Source organism: Caretta caretta, chromosome 5 (genome assembly GCF_965140235.1).
Source record: "Caretta caretta isolate rCarCar2 chromosome 5, rCarCar1.hap1, whole genome shotgun sequence".
NCBI classification, from domain to species: Eukaryota; Metazoa; Chordata; order Testudines; family Cheloniidae; genus Caretta; species Caretta caretta.
The window spans coordinates 16,420,901-16,445,825 of NC_134210.1; the positions used below are offsets into that span (position 1 = coordinate 16,420,901).

Consider the following 24,925-nt stretch of genomic DNA (forward strand, 5'->3'; position numbering starts at 1 on the left):
GTTACCATTACAGGACAACCAAATGACACGTGTTAGAGACAAAATATCAATGCTGCAGCTGTGAAAGGATTCCGAAAGGTGAAGAGGAACAGAGAAAAGGAACAAACAGAGGAGAAAAAGTACACCATTGTTCTGAATTTTCTAAAAAGAATGAAAAAAGTGATGCACAATATAAATGAAACCAGGATGCCAGACACAACTGGATACCCAACTGTCCAAGCAGATGTGTTACCAGCAAAAAACAGCATTTCAGCGCACCTTCCAATTAACAGGGGATTTAGAGGCAAAATAAAGAGAAAAAAAATGTTCTCAGACAAAAAAGACTATGCCGAAGATTTAAATTTTCCAGGTGATGTGTCTGTCTAGGTTGTTATACTGTGCTTATCACCATGGTATGTAAGTGCCTGACAAACAAAATACTACCTATTTCAAACTTTTTTAACTCTGAAATTTTATGTTTATACCCACTTGTTGAATTTTATACTCAGATTATACGCACTCTGCGATAAGAACGGTTGTCCTCTGTTTTTACAGAGCCTAGCAAATCAGTTGCAATCCTGATCAGGGCCTCTAGATGTTACCGTAGTGCAAAGAGGTAATAAATCCGTAATAATTCCTCCTCCTTCAACAGTAACTGACTGATAGTTGATGACTGCACTGGCTGAGCATGAAGAACCACTATTAAACATGGAAGTTATAAGAAATGCTGTTTAAAACATGAGAGAAAGTAAAACTAAATATCAAGTAGGACACCTCAACTCCTGGAGTGAAATTAGTAGCATTACTCTACCTACGCAATCTATTTATCCTTGGTACTGTTAATTTATTGAGTAGTATTATTTTAGACAAGTCAAAAAGGAAAACATTATATTTAGAAGTGTGACGTATTGCTCTGTTTAAGTTGAACACTTCTACTGTTGCCAGGAAGGAGAGAACAAATCACAGAATTCCAATATAATGTTATTCTCTCGGTCTACGCAGTTGCAGTTCATAGCATGACCATCACAATTTAGGAAACAGCTGCACAGAACATATGAGGATCTTGAGCTGCCTGAAGAAAACCAGCTCCATACTATAGCATAATAAAGGTTTTTCCACCGTCCAAGCAAGAATAATGACACAACCCTGCTAAAACCCATGTATCTTTAGTGGCAGCCTACTTGATCTGTTCATAATGAATTCCTCAGTTTTCTGGGAAGGCAGACTAACTGAGGTATTTTATTAAAAAAATGGCTTACCAGAATTGTTAGTGGAAGTAAAAGCAGGGAGAACATTCAAATGCAATCAGAAACTCAACCTGCTTTGCACTATGGTGTTCAAGCACAGTAATTTACAAATCTTTTATAATGATCTATTCACAAGCTATCACTATCCACATCCAGCTCTCTGCTATGTCTGCGTGCATAACAGGTTTGCATCACAGAATAGTAGGACTCGAAGGGATCTCAAGAGGTCATCTAGTCCAGTCCCCTGCACTCAAGGCAGGACTAAGTATTATCTAGACCATCCCTGACAGGTGTTTGTCTAACCGGCTCTTAAACATCTCCAATGATGGAAATTCCACAACCTCCCTGGGAAATTTAGTCCAGTGCTTAACTGTCAGGGTAGTTAGGAAGTTTTTCCTAATGTCCAACCTAAACAGCCCTTGCTGCACTTTAAGCCCATTGCTTCTTGTCCTATCCTGAGAGGTTAAAGGAAACAATTTTTCTCCCTCCTTCTAGTAACAACCTTTCATGTACTTGAAAACTGTTATGTCCCCTCTCAGTCTTCTCTTCTCCAGACTAAACAAACCCATTTTTTTCAATCTTTCCTCAGAGGTCATGTTTTTTAGATCTTCAATCATTTTTGTTGCCCCTCTCTGGACTTTCTTCAATTTGTTCACATCTTTCCTGAAATGTGGCACCCAGCACCGGACACAATACCTCAGTTGAGGCCTAATAAGTGCGGAGTAGAGTCGAAGAATTACTTCTCGTGTCTTGCTTCAACACTCCTGCTAATACATCCCAGAATGATGTTTGCTTTTTTGACACAAAGGAAACACTGTTGACTCATATTTAGCTTGTGATTTACTATGACCCCCAGATCCCTTTCTGCAGTACTCCTTCCTAGACAGTCATTTCCCATTTTGTATGTGTGCAACTGATTGTTCCTTCCTAAGTAGAGTACTTTGCATTTGTCCTTATTGAATTTCATCCTGTTTACTTCAAACTATTTCTCTAGTTTGTCCAGCTCATTTTGAATTTTAATCCAATCCTCCAAAGCACTTGCAACCCCTCCCATCTTGGTATCACCTGCAAACTTTATAAGTATACTCCCTATGCCATTATCTAAATCGTTGATGACGATATTGAACAGAACAGGATCCAGAACTGATCCCTGCGGAACCCCACTTGATATGCCCTTCCAGTTTCACTGTGAACCACTAAATAACTACTCTCTGAGAATGGTTTTCCAACCACTTATGCACCCACCTACAAGTAGCTCCACTGAGATTGTATTTCCCTAGTTTGTTTATGAGAAGGCCATGGGAAACATCATCAAAAGCCTTACTAAAATCAAGATATACCAGATCTACCGCTTCCCCCCATCCGCAAGGCTTGTTACCCTGTCAAAGGAAGCTATTAGATTGGTTTGACCGAATTTGTTCTTGAGAAATCCATGCTGACTGTTACCAATCTCCTTATTATCTTCTAGGTGTTGGCAAACCGATTTCTTAATTATGTGCTCTATTATCTTTCTGGGTACTAAAGTTAATGGATACTGCTGCAGACTACAGAGAGACACAGAGATAAAATAAAGAAAAGCCTTTTTCTAAACCATGCAGAATTACTAATGACTGTCTGAACTGGACCAATGTATGATTATGCTGTACCAGAAGAGGAACTTGAGTTTCATGTATTTAAAATATTTTATTTCAAATCTTTGGATGTATAAATGGGAATATCAGCTAGGAGTAGAGAGGTTATTTTACCTCTGTATTTGACAATGGTGTGGCCTCTGCTGGAATAGTGTGTCCAGTTTTGATGTTCACACTTCAAGAAAGAAGTTGATATACTTGGAGAGGCTTCAGAGAAGAGTCATGAGAATGATTAAAGGATTGGGTAATATACCTTATAGTGCTAGATTGGAGGAGTTCAGGCTATTTAGCTTAACAAAGAGAAGGTTAAAGGGTGATTTGATCAGTCTATAAGTACCTTGATGGGGAACTGAAATTTGTTAAGAGGGCTATTGAGTCTAGTAGACAAAGGTGTAAAAAGATCCAACAACTGGAAGCTGAAACATGAACTAGTTCATGGAAGATCTATGGTCTGTGTTATGCAGGAGGTCAGAGCAGATCATCACAAACACTATTATTCTATGAATTTATGAAAAACTAAGTATTTCTACTTTGAGAACTGGAGCATGTTTTAATTTTAACCACACATTTTTATGGGACACTAGTACCCACTGCCATACCTGATAAAAAACAAATGGAGAAAGAATTCTAACTTCTGCTACAGAGCAGATAGTATGGTATAGCCCTACATTACATACTTTTGAAGTTAACTGAGTGAAAAATATTTCCCAAAGGCTAACGTATGGTGGCTGTGCCCTTTATAAAAGTAACCCACAGACACCGGGAATAGAAAAATAGAGATTTCGCAGCCTCAGGCCCAATTTCAGCTGGAGAAAGAAAAAAATAATATATAGATGAGCTGCTACAATAGAAACATACTTAGCCAGAAGCTATCCTTTATCCTCGATAAACCCTAAATGAAAGCTCTTTTATATCAGACCTTATGGGTCTTGTTTATTTCTTTCTTCTTTCCATATGAAAGAGAAATGGGAATTTATCAACATTCACGTTTCAGAGAAACGTGGTGAGAACAGAAAGGTCCATTTAATGCAGGTGTAGATAAATAGAGCATGTTATCCAGCAGCAATGCGGCAGAAATTCCTTCTCTAGTTGGAAGTCTTTATCATCAACACGTTTCCTTTTGGGCCAGATTTCAAGAGAGCTTGGCTCACATTTTGGTACCTACACGAAGTGCCTGGATTTTCTGAAACACTCAGCATTCAGCAGCTCCCACTGAGAACTGTCTATTTTACCTATTTGCATGGTGCGAGCTGTTGGGTGCTGAGCAGTTTTGAAGATCTGGTCCTTATTTGGGAGCTGTTTTGAAATCTGGCCCCAATTGTGGATGCTGAGCACTTTTGAAAAACTGGCCCTTTAGACTGGAAAAAAAAAAGGACTGTTCTAAAAAAAATCTTTACTAGCTTGTGAGAATCCTCACAACTCACAGAATAACTCTGTTGCATATCTCCTGAAATCCATAAAGAACTGTTTCTAAGTATTCACACCAGAAAAGGAAAAGGAGATGCTCATCCTATAAATGAGAAGAATTATCCTAAAAGTAGGAGGATGGCAGAGAAAAGCTGAAAGACTTAAGAACAGATTTTGCAGTTAAATCGGAACTAAAATGGGCTTGATCATGTTGGCAGCTGTCACAAGTCCAAGAAAGCAAAGGACACAATCAACTTGATCTAACTGGAAAAAAAAATGTTCTCAGGTGATTTTTGTGCTAAAATCTAAAGAGAATGCATTTCTGCTTGATCACCATGGTGACACATGAAAGTGCCCAGGGTCCACACTGCTATACTAGCTGTAGGAACATTCTCAATTCTTCTCCTCTCTAGAGCTGCCTATGGTGACCATATTAAACACTCCTCAAATCACTTCAGACCCCTAAGAGGAACTAGATCCAATGACCCAGTTGCTGGGGTGGAGTCATCAATTGTCAATAACTATCAAAGCCCTACTTTATCAAGAAATAAATAATACTTTATACCCCTAGAAAGTCTTCCTCCAGGATCTCAAAGTACTTCAAAGACATGAAGCAAGGACCGGTTCAAGACATCCTTGTGTGATAGGGAATTATTAGGGCTGGTCGAAAATATTGAAGCAAAATTATTTGCAATGGAAAATTGGGTTCTCAACTAACTGAAAATTTTTGCAGAGTGTGTCTACTTCCCCAAAAAATGTTTTTCTGTTTGAAAAAACACCAACAAAAATGAAAAATTAGGGTCCAAACCCTATAATTTTTCCAGGTTTTGGCAGTTTTCAGTTGACAATTTTCGTGTGGTATTTAGCAATGCATTTAGAGCCCTCAAGTTTACCTACTTGTGTAACATTCTGCTGCACTTCTGATAAATGATTGCTGTAATCTTGCTTGCATTTCTCCACAAATCTCTCTGGCTGGACAGCCCTTCAGTAGAAAAGGCCCAGACAACAGAATAATAAACTCTCTACTTTCCAATTGGCAGGGAACTGGAGGAAGCAACTGGAAGCTGATTTTCAATGTGAGAGAAGGTGGTGTTGGATACAGTATTACCCTGCTTGGTGCAGAAAGAAACAAGGGCCACATTCTGAAATTGTACTATTCATTACAGGGGTAAGTACCTAATATTTCTCCTGCTGCAGGCATTTATATAACAAGGCGAGGAGATCTCCCTATGTTTTTGTACCTCTCAAGTGCCTTCCCTGTCCATTATTAAACTGAGCCTTCTTCTAAATAACTGAAGGGAATTATAATCAAAAACAACAAAGAGAAAGGATTTTTTCCCTAATTCTATCATCTCCACAATAAAGCATCCTTTGAAACTCTGAAGGGGTCTGCTGTAGCTAGTTAATGAAATGTCTCCTATGACAAGAGGGAACTATTAATTGGGCTTTTTGGGAAGCAAACACATTGATTTTCCCCTTTTCATATCTAGGTCCAGTACACAAAATAATGCAGCCACACAGCGAAACAGAAAACAGCATAATAAATGCATCTGTTATTGCTTTTGCAAAGAAGGCAGGCGTGAAGAAAGCGTGCGGGGACTAAGCATCCTATGGGTTTAATTGTAAAGCTTTGGCTGTTTGAGTGATTTGATAACGTGGCTCTCACAGTAAATCATCAAAACTCTACGACTAAGGGCTCGTTTAACAGGAATAGCTATTGCCGAAAAAGCTACTGTGTGGATGCTTATTCCAGAGTAACTAGTGTGCTCCCAAAGCACAGTAATTATTCTAGAATAAAGTGACTTTTGTTTCGGAATAGAGTGTCCACAAAGGGAGCTATTCTGGAGTATTCCAAATAGCTATTCCAGTCCATTTCCCTAGGTCAACAAGCCGTAAGCTTTCCCCATAGCAGTATTACGGAAACCACTCCAGGATTTCAGCAGCTAGAAGTAAGAGGGACCATTCTCATTAGGTCTGCCCACCTCTCACAAGTACTACTGGGGATTTTGGAGGCAAGTTGAACTTCAAGACCTTGTCCTCCAGTTACCAGAGCAGACCCAGATATGTTGTACAGGGAACTAAATAAAGTGAGAGACTTCTGAGTAGAAGGTCATTTCTAGTCCTCTGATAAAACACTTAGGGTACATGTACCTTGGAATAAAAGACATGCGGCATGGATGCGGCTGGCCCAGGTCAGCTGTCTTGGGCTCACAGGGGCTGGACTGCAGGGCTAAAAATTGCTGTGTAGATGTTCGGGGTCAGGCTGGAGCTCAGGCTCTAGGATCCTCCCCACTTTCCCAGAGCTCAGGCTCCAGACCAAGCCTGAATGTCTACATAGCAATCTGACAGCCCCGAATCCAAGCCCAACTCAGCGGACCTGGGCCAACCACAGGTGTGTGTTTGCTGCATAGACGTACCCTTAAGGCTAGTGTCTGCTCACACTACAACACTTTTCTTGTACAAAGGCTCAATATTGGCAACATTTTACACAACATCAATTTCAAGAGAGATGGATTGCTCAGGTGTAATGACACACAGGGGCAGAAAGCAACTTCTGCCTCTAGCGCAATATACTGATTCAAATCCAGCTAAGCTGGTAGTACTGAGAGTTGTTAGAAATGGCAGGCTGATGGCTTATGGGAAGTGATTTGGCAATCTCAATCCAGTTCCTCGTGCACAGGTACCCAAAACCACCATGATCAGCTTCATCAGCAGTCTCATAACAGCCACAGATTGAATGGTCCCGGGCAATGAACAAGCACTCAGTCCTGACACTGTGTCAGAACATAGTAGTATCCTTTAAACAGTTGTGCGTTCCCTCTAATGGTGCTCTCTGTGCTCTATGCTTTAGAAGCCACCAGAAACCAGTCAGAGCAGCCGTATGTACGCAGCTAGGCCTTGCATGTTCTTGTAGTTAGCGAACACAGTTATTTGGGACCCAACTGTGCCTCGATGGTTTCTTCATAGTTATTGTTGTGCAAAGTTGAGCAGGCACAAACACTGCCCTAAAAGCGTATGCTCAGGCCATGGTTAAGGCACAGAGGCAGGGAAGCTTGAACTGCCACTTGCTCTCCCCACTGTGTGGACAAGCAGTGGACTTCATTTAGCAAAAGGATGAAAAAAGCAGGACTTTCAAAAGCCCCTCAGGAGTCAGATGCCTCACTCCCACTGAAAGTCCCATAGGTGCTTTTGAAAATCTCACTCTTATTCTTAACAAAAACATCCATCTCTGATTGCCTGAAAACAGGCCTACCTTTCATGGTGCCTACACACCACATGGAGGGCATGTGATAAACACAACACATACCTTTCGGAATAGATCTTTCTCCTTATCATAGGTGTCTTCAATAATCTTCCTTTCACTGTGGGCTTTCTCGAGCTCCAGCCTGAGGCTCTCAATCTCTTTTTTCAAGTTTACAAGCTGGTTGCTATCCCCCCGATTCTGCCGATATTGGTCCAGCTCCTTCTTCAGCTTTTCCACATCGGTGGAATAGGCACAGGTAAGTGCAGAGAGCTGCTCATTCAGGTGCTTGTATTCTTTGTTCTGCAAGCCACAACCCAGGAAAAAAAAGGATTGTGTGAGCAGGACCAATTGCAAAAGCAGACAAAGAAAAATCCTGAATGTTGTAGGTTATAAATGTTAATAGATGTCAGTGCGCATATATGCTTCCCTTTCCTAATGAATAAAGCAGACATAAGACAAACCCAATTTAAAATTACAACATGAAAACTTAATAGTAATATTTCTATAACAATTATACAAGCATTTATTTTGTTAAACTAGAAATAAATGCAAATAATGTTTGTTACTTCTTGTAACAGAAACAGTAAACTACATTTTTATTACACCTTCAAAATAAGCAGCGTTGTTTAATACAATTGGTTTGCAGTATTTTATATTGCAGTTTATCTTTTTCTTCTCAGTACTTACGCCTTCAGGAACCTGCTCTGACGATGAACTGTAATGTAATTGCAGGCTTGAGCACAAAGCTCTATGCCTCCTCTATGGGATGCAGTGGTTCAATAGGCCTTGTCACATGCTCTAATTTTTTGTTTAACCTGTCATCAATTGCTCACTTAAGTAGCTTCCTCTAAAGAGTTTGAGGTCTGAAAAATCACCGCCCCTTGGTTGACGCCTGTGGCTCAAATCAAAGTTAATGGGAATCACATATCGTACAATTCCCTTGATTATTATTACAGTCAACCACACAAAAGAATTTCTCTTTCTTCCCCTGAAAATTCACAAATCACAGCAGCGTGTCCTCTTAGGTGAAAAGTCTATCAAATATCATTACTAGTACTACAGAGCCGTCTCCCTGGGTACAGTTGCTTATGATAAATAAGGTTATTTAAAAACTCTTCCTCTTTTCTTTTTGCTTTTTTTAAAGTGAGCTGCAAAGGATTTTTAAAAACTGGGTTTATGCCCTTTTTTGCTTCTTTTGCTGTATTAACAAAACCTGAAAGATTTTTTGTTTTTTAAACAGTTTTTCTCTGGTTGAGTTTTACTTGGTCTTCCCTGGCTTTGCAGGAGGATGTGTTGATGGGTAGGGGGCATCTCAAGATGTATAGTATGAGCTCACACACCTTGACAAAAGTGTTAACTCTCATAATTTGGTATGTCAAAGCTTCAGCTCCTGGAGTCCGGTGATTACAGGAGAATCCCACCTTTCATTTTGGTCAATTAAAGTTTCTAGCCCATGTGACTGGAGAGAGAAGCTTGAAAATGTGAAGCCTAAAGGCTCAAAAGCCAGAAGGCAAACACAAAGAAGTCACAAATGTATTATTTTTAAAGTCTCATGATTTTGGGAGGCCCAGATTCATGATTTTTGAATGCTTGGGGTTGGCAATGCTGTGAAAGGGTCAGGTATTAAATCTTTAACAATTATTTCCTTTGCCAAAATGGTCATTAGTCACTGAAGTTAAATAGGTATTAACAAAAAACAAACACAAAGGCTGCAGCCCTGGCCACAATGAAGTCAATGGTCATTTCCAAAGAGGAAATCTTTGCCTTGGAGGTGAAGAACGGCAGCACATTCTCGCCAGCTCATGAATTTCTTACTCTTCCTCTTCTGTAAGGGCATGTGTGACCATTGTTTGCTCTCTTAATATTAAGTAAAGTTTTCTGCATGAGCTCCAAAGATAAGCATTTGGATCTGTCAGGTGACCGACATTGTTTCAATACACATTAAGAATAGGGGCACTTTTTAGTCACAGACACAAAAGAAAACTCACCTTCCCAAACGCAGCAAAGCCAGATGCATCTAGGATTGGTTGTCTGAAGCATAAAAGTCACTTGCCAGTACCAACCATACCCCCTCTGAAAACCAATGGGGTGTGTGCATGCATGCAAAGCTATGCAGCTTCACTGTGCGCTTCTTTCGTAACAGTCTCACGGGGAGAGTCACAGACAGCTACTTTATATGTATGTTTCACCACCTTTTTAGGACACACAACATGGAAGCATAAACGGCTAAAATAATAGGCCTGATGTGATGAAATGAGGTACCTGGGAGTAAAGTGTGTTGTCACAGGCCACCAGCAAATGAACAAGAGTCACAATAACTAGATAGGCCCTAAATTAAAATTCAAGTAAAAGGCTGCTTGAGAGGCGTGTTTGCACCCCCAAAACAGTAAGAAATGGTGATCCCAGTGAAACTTGTCTTTCCTGAATAGAGAGCTCGGAATGATTTGCTGGAGAGAAAGCAGAGAGGATTAGAGGGTACAAATTCTTCCCTCTGACAGGTGCATCAAAAAGAGAAACTTTAACAAGCGATTTGGAGGAGTGTTGGATGAATAACTGATTTTTCAGTTCATTGGCAGTTCTAAAAAATAATAATAAAAAAATTGGTTTGACCTGAACTGAATCTGGAAAATTTCAGAATTTTTCAGCAAATTGACAAAGTGCATTTTGGGTCAAAGAGAACATTTCCCCTGGAAGCGATAGATTCATTAGGGGATTTTGGCACTAGTCCCAAAACAGACAGAGGAGGAAGAGCCATACCTTATAACTTTTAGCCCAGTGGGCAGGGGAATCAACCAAGCATGGGGGGAACTCAGGTTCAGTTCCCCACTCTGCCTGATGTGGAGCAAGGACTTGAATTGGGGTCTCCCACCTCCCAGGTGAATGCCCTAACCACCAGGCTATAGGCTATGCTGGGGTGGGTTATTCTTAATCTCTCCTGATGAAGCTGTTCCACTTTGTATGAAATACTTGAATAGTCATTGGGTGAAAAAGAGAATGATGATAGCCTAGTAGTTAGTGAACTCTCTTACGAGGTACAAGGCCAAGTCCCAGACCCTGCTCTACTAAATATTTAATTATTTATACTACGTGGAAGAGCTTTAACAGGATACCAAAATACCACATTGCCCAGTGGTTAGGGTGCTCTCTGGGGAGGTAGAAGAGCCAAGTTCAAATCCCTGCTCTATATTGGGGCAGGGGGCAGAAATGAACCCAGGTCTCCCACATCCCAGGAGAGGACCCTAACTACTGAGCGGAAAGTTTAAAGGGGCACTCCCAGCAGCACCACCACCTCCTCCCGATTTTGTAAATAGTGCAAAACTCCCCTTGTGAATCAAACACACGCACACACAAAATTGGCCAAAACTATCCAGAGAATTTGCAAATAGTTTTGGGTCAACCAAAACTGCATTTTTCAAATAAACGATTTGTCTGAAAATAAAGGCCCAGCTCTAACACAGCACTAAACCAACTATTTCTATCTACCTATAAGCTTCCCAAGCTCTGTTTCCCAGCTGAATGATAACTCCGCACAATGTGTTGCCGGTCAGGATCAGAAAAGCCAACATTATCTGGAGATCATATCTCCTCTGTTTTTATCTTTGCACCCTTTTCCTTGCAGCAAATAATGACAAGTGGTTGAGGAACAATTCAATAGATACGAGCAGAAAGCTTGGTTTGGTGGGAGCTTTCTTCTATAACACAGCAAATCCCCAGCCAGGGGATCTGTCTCAATGAGTTAAAATTTTCTTACTTAATTCAGTGTGAGCTGAGGTTAAATGAGGACAGGCCCTTGTTTTTACAGATGAAAACAAGCTGGTGATTTTTTCCTCCTAGCATGCTGTAAACCTTCACAAAAAGGTGTTCTTTGTGCACTCTGCATGGACTACACAACTACAAACAGCTGTGAATGGGCTCTCTGTAGGCTAGCTTTTGTAGAGTCTAGATTCTAGTTTTGATTTGCGTGCTGCTATGTAAGCTGCCTGTTCAGTAATCAAACTTAGGTGGCTAAGATATAGCAACTAATTCTGCATTTGGGAACTTGGGTCTCTAAATATCAATTTTAGGTACCTAGGTGTGGATGCAAGTGGTGCAAATTGGGCAGTCTAATCCAGGTTGAAAGATTAATTCAGTCTAATTCCAAGATTGAAAATTGGGCTCACAGGCTTCATTCATCACTGCCATAAGTGGGTGCCACTCATTTGAAGCTGAAGGTGGTGACATTGGCTCACAGTATTAATTACAGATGGCTCGATTGTCTGGACTAACGTATTTAAGACGGCACATACAGATTTCCTTTCCTCTTCAATACTGTAGGCAGCCAACAGGAACTCTTGTGTAGTACAGAGGTATGCGAGCTTTAAAGCTGTGAGAGACTGCACGTGATACACAATGTTTCCTGACTTGCCCGCAACAGAATGACAAGAGGTACTTGCTAATGAATGGGTACCACAAACCTCAGCACCTTTTATCGTCTGTGTATGTGGTAACCAGAATGAGAACTTATCTGAAAACACCACCAAGTGAATTGTAGTGAAGGAGTGACTTAAGAATTTATCTGCAAAGGGACAATTGAAGAGCCCACATTAATAGGAATTTTGCCATCGTACAACTGAGGCATCTGGATGATCTCCAACACTTGCCTTTTAAATGCTCATGTTATGTTGTGAAGCTAAATGGACAATACAAAACATATCTCATTAGAATAGCTCACTTCCTCGATAGTGAACAGGGAAAATCCCTTAAACTGAATTCTTCTTGCTAAAGGACCTGTAATCAAGAAGCTATTCTGTAGCCTTCTTATGACAAACAGCACTTGATTAATGACTTCATCTTTTCAAAAAGCCACCACACTAAAACTGTCTCTCAAACTGTCAGGCATCTGTCACCTAAAACGTACCATTTCAAAATGCAATATATTTGTATCACAAAGATGGCTGGTCAGATTTAAAACAAGCCTATTCAAAAGACTTTGCAAACTTTGTATTTATTCAGTATATTCATTACCTTCTAGTTGGTTGTCAAATGAACTGACTCCCAGAATCTATGGTAGGGTCCACTGGAATGCAGTAGTTACTCTGCATTCCAGATATTTATTAAAGCAGGAAGCTTTAGACATAAATTTGGAAAAAGTGTTTTTTTCTTAAATATGTGTTTTAATTCTAGCTATTGTGGATTTTCAGGCTTGTGGTTTGAAATTGCCTGGTTCTACTTTTCACCGCAATCAACCTGGCAGGTTTTTCAGAAAAGAGGGTTGCTCACCCTCTGCAAAAAGAAAAGGAGTACTTGTGGCACCTTAGAGACTAACACATTTATTTGAGCATGAGCTTTCGTGAACTACAGCTTACTTCATCAGCAGTAACTGAGGTGCTTTAAGATGAGCATCCCTGTGGGTGCTCCACTTCAGGTGAGCTTTTGTTCGGAGAATTTCAGCAGCAGTGCTCATCTGGGTCGCACATGCACTCTCCCCATCTCATGGCGTTTTTGGTGCCTATCTAGCGCGCATGACCAGACCACCCCCACCCCGGTCAGTTCCTTCTCTACTGTACAGTCCATAGATTGAACTCCGAAGCAGAGGGGGGAGGGGCAGGTAGTGGAGCACCCACATAAACACCCATCTTGAAGAACCTGTTACTGCACAGGGTGAGTAACCCTCTCCTTCTCTGAGGAATGTCCCCATAGGTGCTCCATTCCAGGTGACTGTTGAGCAGTGCTCTTTGGTGGATGGAAGGGGCTTCAGAGTTGCATGGGTAACTGATGACAATACACTAAGTCCTAACAGTGTGTCTGATCTTGAGCCTAGTCTATTGCATAGTGTTCTGTGAACATGAGCAGATACCCAGGTAGCTGCTTTGCAAATGTCTATAATCGGTGCTTGTTTAAAAAGGCTACTGAGGTTGATAAGGATCTGGTGGAGTGGATTGGGATCCCCGCTGGGGGTTGTAACTCCTTCTGTTGGTAACAAAGCTGAATGCATCCAATAAATTGAACGCACCCAGAGTGTGTTTGGAGCTAGCGGAAACTTTAGATTGGTCCAAAGTTGAAACGATAAGCCTCTGACTTTCTAAAGGGCATAGTTCTTTCAAGGTAGGACACTAGTGTGCGTCTTACATCCAGAGCATGTAATATTGAGTCCCATTTGCTCCCATGGGGTTTAGGGAAGAACGAGGGAAAATGGATCGGTCGGTTCAAGTGAAAAGAAGAAGGTACTTTGAGTAAAAGTTTAGGATGAGGTCTTAGGGTGACCTTGTCCTTGAAAAAGATGGGTGTATGGAGGTGTGCCATACAATCCCCTAGCTCTTCCATTTGTCAAGCAGACATGATCGCAACCAAGGCAGCCACCATCTTTGACAGGTGTGTCAGAGAGCATGTTGCTAATGGTTCCAATAGGGCTCTGGTGAGGCAGCAGAGAACCAAGTTCAAATCCCAAGGTGGGTAAGTACTCGAATTTCAGGTTAGACATTTCTGATATCTTTTAGAAAGCATTTAGTTATAGGATAGGCAAACACAGATATCCCATTCACCTTGTGGTGAAAAGAGGTAATAGCCGCGAGATATACTCTAATTAAGCCAAGCGATAAGTCAGATTTTTTAAGTTCTAATATGTATTCTAATATCATTGGTAAGGGAGTGGTAGCAGCCCAGGCTTGTTTGTTTTGCCACCAGATGATACATTTCTTCCATTTATGCAGGTAAGTATTACATGTGGTTGTCCTACTGCTGTTTAATAATATGTCCTTCACCTGTTCCAAGCAGGTCAGTTTGTCATGATGGAACCATGTAGGTTCCATGCTCTGAGGTGAAGCCTCTCCAGGTTCGGGTGGTAAACCTGTCCAGCATCCTGCGATAGAATGTTAGGTAAAAGAGGAAGAGTACGTGGCCTACATACTGCCATCCTCAACAGGTACAAGTACCAAGTTTGTCTGGGCCATGTGGGGGATATCAAGATGACTTTGGCCTTTCTGGTCCTTATTTTGTGAAGCACTCTTGATAGCAGGAGTATAGGGGGAAATGCTTATAGCAGTGACGTGTCCCATTTGATGAAAAAGGCATCCCCCAGGGATCAGGAGCCCAACCCTGCTCTCGAGCAGAACTGCAATTCTGAGATGTTGCAAAGAGTTCTATGGATGGGTGATCTCAGTGTCTGAATATGCTCTGCAGGACTGTGTTGTTTAGTTCCCACTCGTTCCCTGGGAGAACTCTCTGTTTAATGTATCTGTTGTGGTGTTTTAACATCTTGGGAGACACAAGGCTAATATGTTGACATTGTGCCGGATACACCAATTCCACAATTTGATAGCTTCAGTGCATAGGGAGTGTGATCTTGCTCCTTCCTGTCGGTTTATATAAAACATTCAGGCAATGTTGTCCATCATTACCCTTATGGTCTCAATTCTGATTAATGGTAGGAAGTGCAAGGATGCATTGTAAACTGCGTGCAGTTCCAGGAAGTTTATGTGCAACAATGTCTCAGAAGACGACCATCTGCCCTGAATTATGTGGTGCTATAGGTGAGCCCCTCCCCCCCCCAGCCGATCAAGGAGGCATCTGTTGTGAGAATCATTTAAGGTGGAGTCTGTGTGAAAGGGACTCCCACACACATGTTGTGGGGTTGGGTCCATTGTCCATCAGTGTAGAGAGTCTTTGACTTTGAGCGGCACAGTGAGGTGCTTGTTCAGGCTGTGTCTTTATGGAAAGTAGATGATTTTTAGCCAGTCCTGAATGCAGCGCATGAGAAGTCCTGCGTGTCGTACCACAAATGTGCTTTCTGCCATATGACCTAATAGTTGGAGGTAAGTCTGTGTTGCTATCTGTGGGCTGCTCAGTACTGCGGAGATCAGATTGACTATAGTGACAAGTCCGTTTGTTGGTAGTGACACTTTGGCCTCCAGAGCATTGAGAAGGGCCCCAATGAAGTCCAGTTTATGCACGGGTGTCAGTGTTGATTTTTGCATGTTTAGTTGTAATTCCAGCTGTGAAAGGAGGGCGATTGTCCTGTGAGTAACATCCAGGGCACGTGCCCAGGTGAGTGCCTTTAGTAGGCAAACGTCCAGACAGGGAAATATTATTACCCCTTGCTTGCGAAGGTGTGCTACCACTACAACAAGAATTTTGGAAAACACCCATGGGGCTGTCGAGATGCTGAAAGGCAGAACTTTGTACTGATAACGTTCTGTCCTCAGAGTAAACCTGAGAAGCCTCCTGTGAGCGGGATGCATGGTTACGTGAAAATAGGCGTCTTGGTGGCCGAGGTCTGAGAACCAGTTCCCCTGTTCCAGGGCTAGTATTACTGTTAATGTGACCATCCTGAATTGCCAGACCTTTGCAAATTTGTTGAGTTTTCTGAGGTCTAGAATAGGTCTCCATCCCCTGTTCTTTTTCTGGGTTAAGTAGTAGTGGGACTAAAAACCCTTCCCTCTGTGTTGTGATGGTACCTGTTCCATGGAGCACAGATGTAGGAGGTGGTTTACTTCTTGCTGGAAGATGTTTGTGAGGGGGTCTCTGAAGAGGGATGGGGAGGGAGGATGAGTTGAAGGGATGGAGGGGAAAGGTATGGAACAGCCTGTGTGCATTATTTCTAGAACCCATTTGTCCAAGGTGATGGATTTCCATGCTTAGCAGAAAGGGGTCAGACAGTGTCTGAAATGGGGGATGGTCAATGATGGTGTCAGCGCTGAGGAACTGGGAGGTCACTTGGGCCCTCGACCAAACCCTCAAAATTGTTGTTTTGCAGAGGGTTGCTGGGACACCAATGACTGAGGCGCAGGTGGTCAATGCCTTGGAGGTCTCTGTCTGTGCCTTTGTGTGTTGTATCCCTTCTGTTGTTGGGCATATGGGGCAGACCTTGTCTGCTGGAAGGGATAGTATTTACCCTGTTTTTTCTTGTTGGAGGTGTGTATATCCTCTGAGTACAAAGGGTTGCCCAAGAGTCCTTTAGGGTGTGGAGGGACTCGTCAGTCTTTGTTGGAAAGAGCTTCTGGCCATCAAAAGGGAGGTCCTCCACAGTGGATTGTACCCCCCTTAGGAAGCCAGACAGGCGGAGCCACGAAGCTCAATGCAAACTATGGCTGTGGCCATGGAGTGTGCCACCATGTCTGCTGCATCTAGAGATGCCTATAAGGCATTTCTGCCTAGGAGATGGCCCTCGGAGATGATGGCTTTACATTGGTCTCTTCTGTCTTTCGGTATGTAATCAATAAAGCCTGTGAGTTTGGAATAGTTTGTGTGGTTGTATTTCACCATCAGTGCACTGTAATTTGCAATCCAAAATTGAAGAGCAGCTGATGAGTAGGCCTTGAGACCAAAAAGATCTAATTGTTTCCATGCTTTGTCATATGGGGTGGATCTAGATTGGTCTTGTCTTGCCTCATTGATTGATGTCAACAACGAAAGAGTTCAGTGTGGGGTGAGAAAATAAAAAGTCCATCCCTTTTGAGGGAACGTAATTTTTTTTATCCGCTCTCTTGCAAGTGGGTGGTACTGTTGCTGGGGTCTGCCATGTTTTTTTGCCAGCTTCATAAGTGCTTCTTTTATCAGAAGCGCTATTTTCGACAAAGATGAAGTTTGAAGAATATCCAGTAATTTGTGTAAGGACTCTGCGACCTCCTCTAGGGGGAGCTCTAGGGAATAGGCAATTCTTTTGAAGAGCTCCTGGAAACGTTTGAAATCATCACAAGCTGTGGGTGGTCATAGCGTTATGGCCTTACCTGGGGAAGAGACAGAAATATTGGCTGATGGTGTTGTTTCCTGCTCCAGGGCCTCCTTCTGTTCTTCAAAACTTTCCTCCAGAGATTCTGATGGTGTAGCCAGTGAAGGTGGTGGGGGAAATCTAATCCTCTCTCTGTAGGAGTTTGGGAGCCAGGCATATTGTTTCTTGTGTGCCCTCCAGGGGTCCCAGTAGGGCCACTGCATGGGGAATGGCAGAGGTGGTGGCATCTATGTGTGGCCATTACCTGGTCTGGGTGTCAACCCTGTGGTAGGACTTAGGTTCTACAGGTGGGCCTAAGCTGAAGTAGTTTGGATGGAACTGGAGTGGTGCGTTGAAAAAGCACCCTTCTCCTCCTCCTCGTCTTCCTCCTTGCTGGAAAATAGAGAAGCCAAAGGTGTGGTGGGTTGACATGGGACCGTGCTTACCGGAGATACACTGGTATCGAAGAGTGGTGATTCTGGCGTCGCTGACATCAGTAAGTCATTGTGGTGCAGGAAATGGTGCAGTGTCGGTGGTTTCAGTGCCGAGGGGGGTCGGTGCCGACGACGATGTTGCGCTTGCAGGCGTCGGTGCCGACACGCAAGCGCTCTCTGCTATGGGAGCGGAAAGTGGCGCCATAGCCTGTGGCGAGCGCCTCGGTGCCACATCTTTCGGCAGCTCTGTCGGTGCGGTGGCAGAGGAGGTAGGCTTCTGTTTGCCTCTCGACTCGGAGCCTGCCAGCTTTGGGAATGCTAAAAGACTATTATAATCCCCAACTAGCTATTGATTTTAATCATTGCTGGGAGCGCCATCTCAGGCCAAGGATGGTTGAGAAGGAACTGAGGGGGGTCTGCTCACGTACGCTAGACAGGTGCCGACAAAAGCGTGAGATGGGGAGACACATGCGTGACACAGATGAGCGCTGCTGCTGAAATTCTCCGGTCAAAGGCGCTGGAACGTGCATTCACCTGAAGTGGAGAACCCACAGGGACACTCCTCAAAGAAGAAATATTAGTTACTATCTATGAGACATCTGGTCAAACTGAGTTCCAGAATGTGATTTCATCATCTTTCAATTTTTTCAGCTAGCCAAGCTGTGACACATGGTGACAGCTAGGTTAGTCTTGGTAAATGAATGCAGAGAAACAAGCATTTCCTGTTCTTGTGCTTTTGATTGATCAGTGAAATCTGTTTCACATTACTCATCAGTGTGCAGGAAATCTCTACAACTTAAGCAAGAGCATTAACTCCCGTGATTCTTGCTCATTTACCAAGTATTCTACTGTATTTACATTTCTCAAAAGCATAATCAGTAATCTCTTGGCACACGTAAAATATTAGTAACAGAATTAAACAAGGAAGTTTAATTGGCACAATGGCAATAAAACACTTTGTCAGTCACTGAGTTCAAAACCCCGTAGCCACTGTACCTTCCCTCCAGATCAGAAGCGGATGGGGAAACAAACAAAAAAACCCCAACAAACAGACTTTGCAGCATGTCCTGGCTTTGGCAGACCAAGGGCAGGAAGTATGTTCATGGAGGATAGGGTCCATCAATAGCTATTAGCCAAGATGGTCACTTGTTTGCCAGAAACTGGGAGTGAACATCAGGGGATGGATCACTCACTGATTGATTGTTCTGTTCATTCCCTCTGATGCATCTGGCATTGGCCACTGTCGGAAGACAGGATACTGGGCTAGATGGACCATTGATCTGACCCAATATGGCCGTTCTTATGTTCCAGAGGTGAGGACCCTTCACTGAGAATGCCCTGGCAGCAGCTAGCTCAAGTGCTGGCAGCCACCCTGAAATCATTCAGAGAGTGGCAGTCTCTAAGTTAAGCAGGGCCCATACGGAAGACAACACAATATTTCAAAAATCAACCTCTTAAACTTCACCTATACATCAATTGGCAGCAAGGCATAACACGCTACTTATGGGAAGTCACATTGAATACATGGTAGCCACATTCTGCAGCAGCTGAAATTCTCAGGTGTGCTGAAGGTATAGCCCCACATAAACCACTCTGTAACAATACTTGTTACATAAAGTCTAGCCAGCCACTCATTTATCCACTTCCCAAATTCTGCCTGCGTGATACATGCAAGACAGAAACAGAACCAAAGTCGTTCCAATATACTCGGGGGCTCACCTGATCATCTATCTTCCTCTGAAGCTGAACCACCTTGTTCTCCATGCCAATATTGAGTTTCTTCAAGTGCTGTGCTGACCGTGCCTCAATCTTCAGTTTCTTCAGCTCTTGCCTGGCCTTCATGCGCCGGAAGTAACATTGGATGACCACAGCCGCACACTTGAAGCGCAGGAAGTGCTTACGAGCCAGCCAGGCCCGGGCATGTTTCTGGATGATGGTAGCTTTGTGCTCCAAAAGGATCTAGAAAACATGCAGAAACAAAAGACGATCAGGAGAAACATGTAGAAACAAGACAATCTGGAGCATCAAACAAAGCTGCTATCGGTTAGTAACAATGGCCCAATTGAATTTACTGCACAGCACTGCCCTGTTTCTTCCCCTCACATTTCTCCTCTGCCCCAAAAGGATTTGAAGTAACATCCCCCCAGATTTACATTAGTCTAATAAAACAGTTGCAGAATAGATGAATGATCAACTAATTGCTATTATTTTAGAGGGGGCTTCCCCCCACCTGTTTATATTTTCTATCTATCTTCAGTACTTATATGGCGACTATCACTATACTATCAGAGCACCTCACAAATATTAATTACCCTCACAACACCTTTGTGAGGTACGGAGATGCTGTTAACACCATTTTACAGATGAGGAACTGAGAGGCTAAGCGACTTTCCCAAAGTCACACAGGAGTCCAGGGCACAACAAGGAACTAAGGAGGCAGGCACCATTGAAGTTTCTCCACACAGCTCTTCTGATACTTCTTAGTCTTCACTTACAGCACTCTGTAATTTTTGATCTTGGCACTTTCATGAATACAGGGTGTTGTATATGCCAAATGTATGGTGGTCTAGAGATGTGGATGGCTGTTCCCAAGGAATAAACAGGAGACATGCTAAATTCACTTAGTGATCTAATGAAATTTTACACTGAGATCTTCTGAGGGCAATAGGGGAGGGAGTACCCTAACCCACTGTGCCAGATGTGGCAATACATGGAGCCACACATCAGCTGTAAAGTTTGCATTTGCACCCAGCTCTCTATCCGAGCTTCCCTAAAGCTTGAGGGTGTCCAGAACCAGAGGCTTGGTTTCTACCCAACTCTAATACTTGATTCTTAAGGTTTGAGTTCTCCTGAATAGTGGATAGTTAAAAAGAATAGCGTTTCTGAACAGTGGTAGAATAGCAGCTCTGTAGATGGACATCTACAAAACAGGTATTGTGTGAGCAATGCCAGTGCGAGTTCCCCCACTCCCTAATCCAATGGGTATCAGCCGGGGCCTGCAGGGATCTCCCAAATGGCTAGTTCAGTCTACATTCCCATTCATTCTTGACCTCTTTTCTAGACCCAGAGTACAAGTGACCTTACTTATTATCAATCTTAGTGATGCTTTTTGTCACATGGCTGTCTGTCCTTTGGAAACCGGACTGAAACCACTGAACAGCCATCAGAGGGTAATCATTTTTGGAAATGACAAATGGAGCTGGATGGCAGCTGATAACTTTGAGGTGGAGGGTTCCCTATGCCATTACCCATCTCCTGAGCCCGGCAGTCTTTCCCTGTGTCATTTATTGTGATCATCAGCATCACTTATTTCCTCTCACTGAGCCCTCTGTTACCATATTAAAATGAATGGAGATCATTAATTAAATAGGCAATTGCAGTAAATCTGAAAGCGACTAGGCACCTTTCATTTAAGCTTGACTTTAACGGACAGTAGCATGGCTCAGACGTGTACACTGTTCCTCAGGTAAGATTTTCACTGGATGTGTTACATCAGATGACATTTCCCCATTTCCACAATGCCCGTACGCATCTGTTTGTGTGAATAACTTCATTAAGCTAGTCCTTTGAGGCGCTGCTGCCTAATCATTTCTGCTTGCACAGCTTTAGTGCTGCAATATTTGCAGTTAATACTTGTGGACTCTAGAAATACAAAACCTCACAGTTTGGGGGAAAAGATCAAAACGTCCTCAACAAATACATTACTGGACTGAACTCTTGGTAGATAAATTTAAAGGAATCTCTCCCCAATGCAGTGACATTTTGTGAAGTAATAGTACCTTGTGGTAAATTTTCCTGACAAACATGCCCCGAGTGAAGGCCTGAATTGTGATAGTGGCGTTGCGGATCTTCTGGAAAGCATGAAGGATTCTCAGCATTCGGTATTGTTTCTGGAAAATGATGGCAGCTCTTGTTTTCCTTAGGTGGTCTGCCAATCTGTGAATTGCAAGGAAGAAGAGGTTAATGGTAATACTAATTCAATTCCACTATGTCACCCATATCTATACACAACGTTTTTGCCATAGATGGTATTAAGCTGCATTAGCAAACAATCCTTTGTTGATGAGTTTGACACTACTTGATAGAGAGAAAAACAGCAGTAAACTCAGGAAAAGAAGTTGATGCCAGCTCTCCTGTTAAATTAGTGGTGATGTGCATACATCCATTAAAGGCTCGCTGTATCTGGGGATATTTGAAACACAAACAGCAAATGTAATGTTTGGAACTGCTTTTAGTGCTTCTCTTTAAAAAAGTTTATTTTTTCCCTCCCACTCTCTCTTGGTTTCTTTTCCCCGCCGTCTTAAATCCTCAAAACTCTAAGCCATCATCATCAAGGTTCGTTATTCCAGTCCCCTACTACCAAAAACAAGAGTAGTACAGCACGTTCGCTGGTTACAAGTACATTGAGCAAAACAGCAGCAAATTGATTTGACATTTAAAGCAATGTGCGCTGCTGGTTTGGCAACATTCATGAGCAGGACTCCAAACGATTCATACACAGTGGATAATTTGGGAAGTGGTTAGTACCCTTGTGTGCCGCTGACATTCTGAGACTACATGGGGAAAATGTATGAACAATTTATTGTTAAATCTCTTAATAAATATCCATAAAACCACAGTTTAGTTTGATGGTTAGCTTGTTTCACTGATTTTATGATGTATTCATTGCCCTCAGCATGAAACATCACACAGGTATTTGCTTTGGTTTTACAAGTTGTGCTAAACTTTTTGTCAACATTAAATTTTAAAAAGGCTCTTTGTACGGGCCCTTGCATTCCCTTCTTATAGGCACACAATGCCTTAATGCATCCCACAGAACTGGAACCTCTTAATAACCAAGAGAAAAGGGCTGTTTATCCAGCTACACCGTTCTCTATGCACCCAGCACAAAGAGATGGATCTCACAGCAAGGTCATCTCAAAGGAAGCAGAGGGTTGAGGTAAGGTCCATCAGGATAGAACGAGAATATGGAATACCAAGTAGTAAGATTTCTCTCCCCCTCTTCCCGCTCTCCCCCCACCCCAGCTCTAGATGTTGTGACTGCTTGAGATACAGGGTCTCAATGAGGTCTTGAAGAATCTTCACTTTCCTTTGGAATTGTCAGGAGAAACGTACCATACACCCTCCTTCTCCCTGGGTTGTGCTAGGTCTATAATCCTCTTCCATTGCATACTGTTTGCGCAAACCTTACCTTATGAAGGCACATTACTAAGATATGCCGTTCACATGGAAGGTCTGTGTTTCCTCATCAGCTGATACAAAGGAAATGCAGCCCCAACACCTTAGGTGCTCCTTTATTTCTACTCTTAGCAATACCAGGGAGTGTGCATTATGGCAGCACACTCTTGGGCACTAAGGGATTTAAGGCCGTGTCTTCCCAGCACGTTCCCCCCACAGCTGAGGGCAAGAGCTAGCCAGCCTTCCCTGATTCCCCATCACAGGGCCAAGGTCTTGGAAACAACATGTCCCCAGAAGCCTATATATAGGTAGGCTGAGGGATAGGGTTGAACTGATTTATGCAAAAAGGAGTGAGAGGGTGGGACGCAAACAAATAATATTTAAAAATGTGTGTAACTGTCAAATGTTGCACAATGTGAATCAATGTAATTGGGTGAGATTAATTACTGCTACCCATGTCGTCCTCCTTCCCTCCCCTCCTATTTGTCACACTCACTTGTTATGCCTCAACTTTAACTAGACTGTAAGGTCCTCAGGGCAGGGACCATGTCTATGTGTTTGTACAATACCTGGCACCGTAAAGCCCTGATTAGATCGCGTGCGCACTACAGTGATCATAGAATCATAGAATATCAGGGTTGGAAGGGACCCCAGAAGGTCATCTAGTCCAACCCCCTGCTCGAAGCAGGACCAATTCCCAGTTAAATCATCCCAGCCAGGGCTTTGTCAAGCCTGACCTTAAAAACCTCTAAGGAAGGAGATTCTACCACCTCCCTAGGTAACGCATTCCAGTGTTTCATCACCCTCTTAGTGAAAAAGTTTTTCCTAATATCCAATCTAAACCTCCCCCACTGCAACTTGAGACCATTACTCCTCGTTCTGTCATCTGCTACCATTGAGAACAGTCTAGAGCCATCCTCTTTGGAACCCCCTTTCAGGTAGTTGAAAGCAGCTATCAAATCCCCCCTCATTCTTCTCTTCTGCAGGCTAAACAATCCCAGCTCCCTCAGCCTCTCCTCATAAGTCATGTGTTCTAGACCCCTAATCATTTTTGTTGCCCTTCGCTGGACTCTCTCCAATTTATCCACATCCTTCTTGTAGTGTGGGGCCCAAAACTGGACACAGTACTCCAGATGAGGCCTCACCAATGTCGAATAGAGGGGAACGATCACATCCCTCGATCTGCTCGCTATGCCCCTACTTATACATCCCAAAATGCCATTGGCCTTCTTGGCAACAAGGGCACACTGCTGACTCATATCCAGCTTCTCGTCCACTGTCACCCCTAGGTCCTTTTCTGCAGAACTGCTGCCTAGCCATTCGGTCCCTAGTCTGTAGCGGTGCATTGGATTCTTCCGTCCTAAGTGCAGGACCCTGCACTTATCCTTATTGAACCTCATCAGATTTCTTTTGGCCCAATCCTCCAATTTGTCTAGGTCCTTCTGTATCCTATCCCTCCCCTCCAGCATATCTACCACTCCTCCCAGTTTAGTATCATCCGCAAATTTGCTGAGAGTGCAATCCACACCATCCTCCAGATCATTTATGAAGATATTGAACAAAACCGGCCCCAGGACCGACCCTTGGGGCACTCTACTTGATACCGGCTGCCAACTAGACATGGAGCCATTGATCACTACCCGTTGAGCCCGACAATCTAGCCAGCTTTCTACCCACCTTATAGTGCATTCATCCAGCCCATACTTCCTTAACTTGCTGACAAGAATACTGTGGGAGACCGTGTCAAAAGCTTTGCTAAAGTCAAGAAACAATACATCCACTGCTTTCCCTTCATCCACAGAACCAGTAATCTCATCATAGAAGGCAATTAGATTAGTCAGGCATGACCTTCCCTTGGTGAATCCATGCTGGCTGTTCCTGATCACTTTCCTCTCATGCAAGTGCTTCAGGATTGATTCTTTGAGGACCTGCTCCATGATTTTTCCAGGGACTGAGGTGAGGCTGACTGGCCTGTAGTTCCCAGGATCCTCCTTCTTCCCTTTTTTAAAGATTGGCACTACATTAGCCTTTTTCCAGTCATCCGGGACTTCCCCCGTTCGCCACGAGTTTTCAAAGATAATGGCCAATGGCTCTGCAATCACAGCCGCCAATTCTTTCAG

The 24,925-nt window shown here is 43.0% G+C and overlaps 1 protein-coding gene across 2 annotated transcripts in view; it reads right to left on the reverse strand.

The window, feature by feature from the left end:
* MYO5B (myosin VB) overlaps positions 1-24,925 on the reverse strand; it is a 367,788-nt gene that overhangs the window by 65,569 nt on the left and 277,294 nt on the right. For both annotated transcript variants that reach the window (XM_048851019.2, XM_048851021.2), the window contains exons 20-22: positions 21,407-21,563; positions 19,347-19,586; positions 7,572-7,808 (exon numbers count right to left, since the gene is read on the reverse strand). In XM_048851019.2, the coding sequence (XP_048706976.2) occupies positions 7,572-7,808; positions 19,347-19,586; positions 21,407-21,563 (634 nt within the window). The remainder of the gene's footprint in view (positions 1-7,571; positions 7,809-19,346; positions 19,587-21,406; positions 21,564-24,925) is intronic.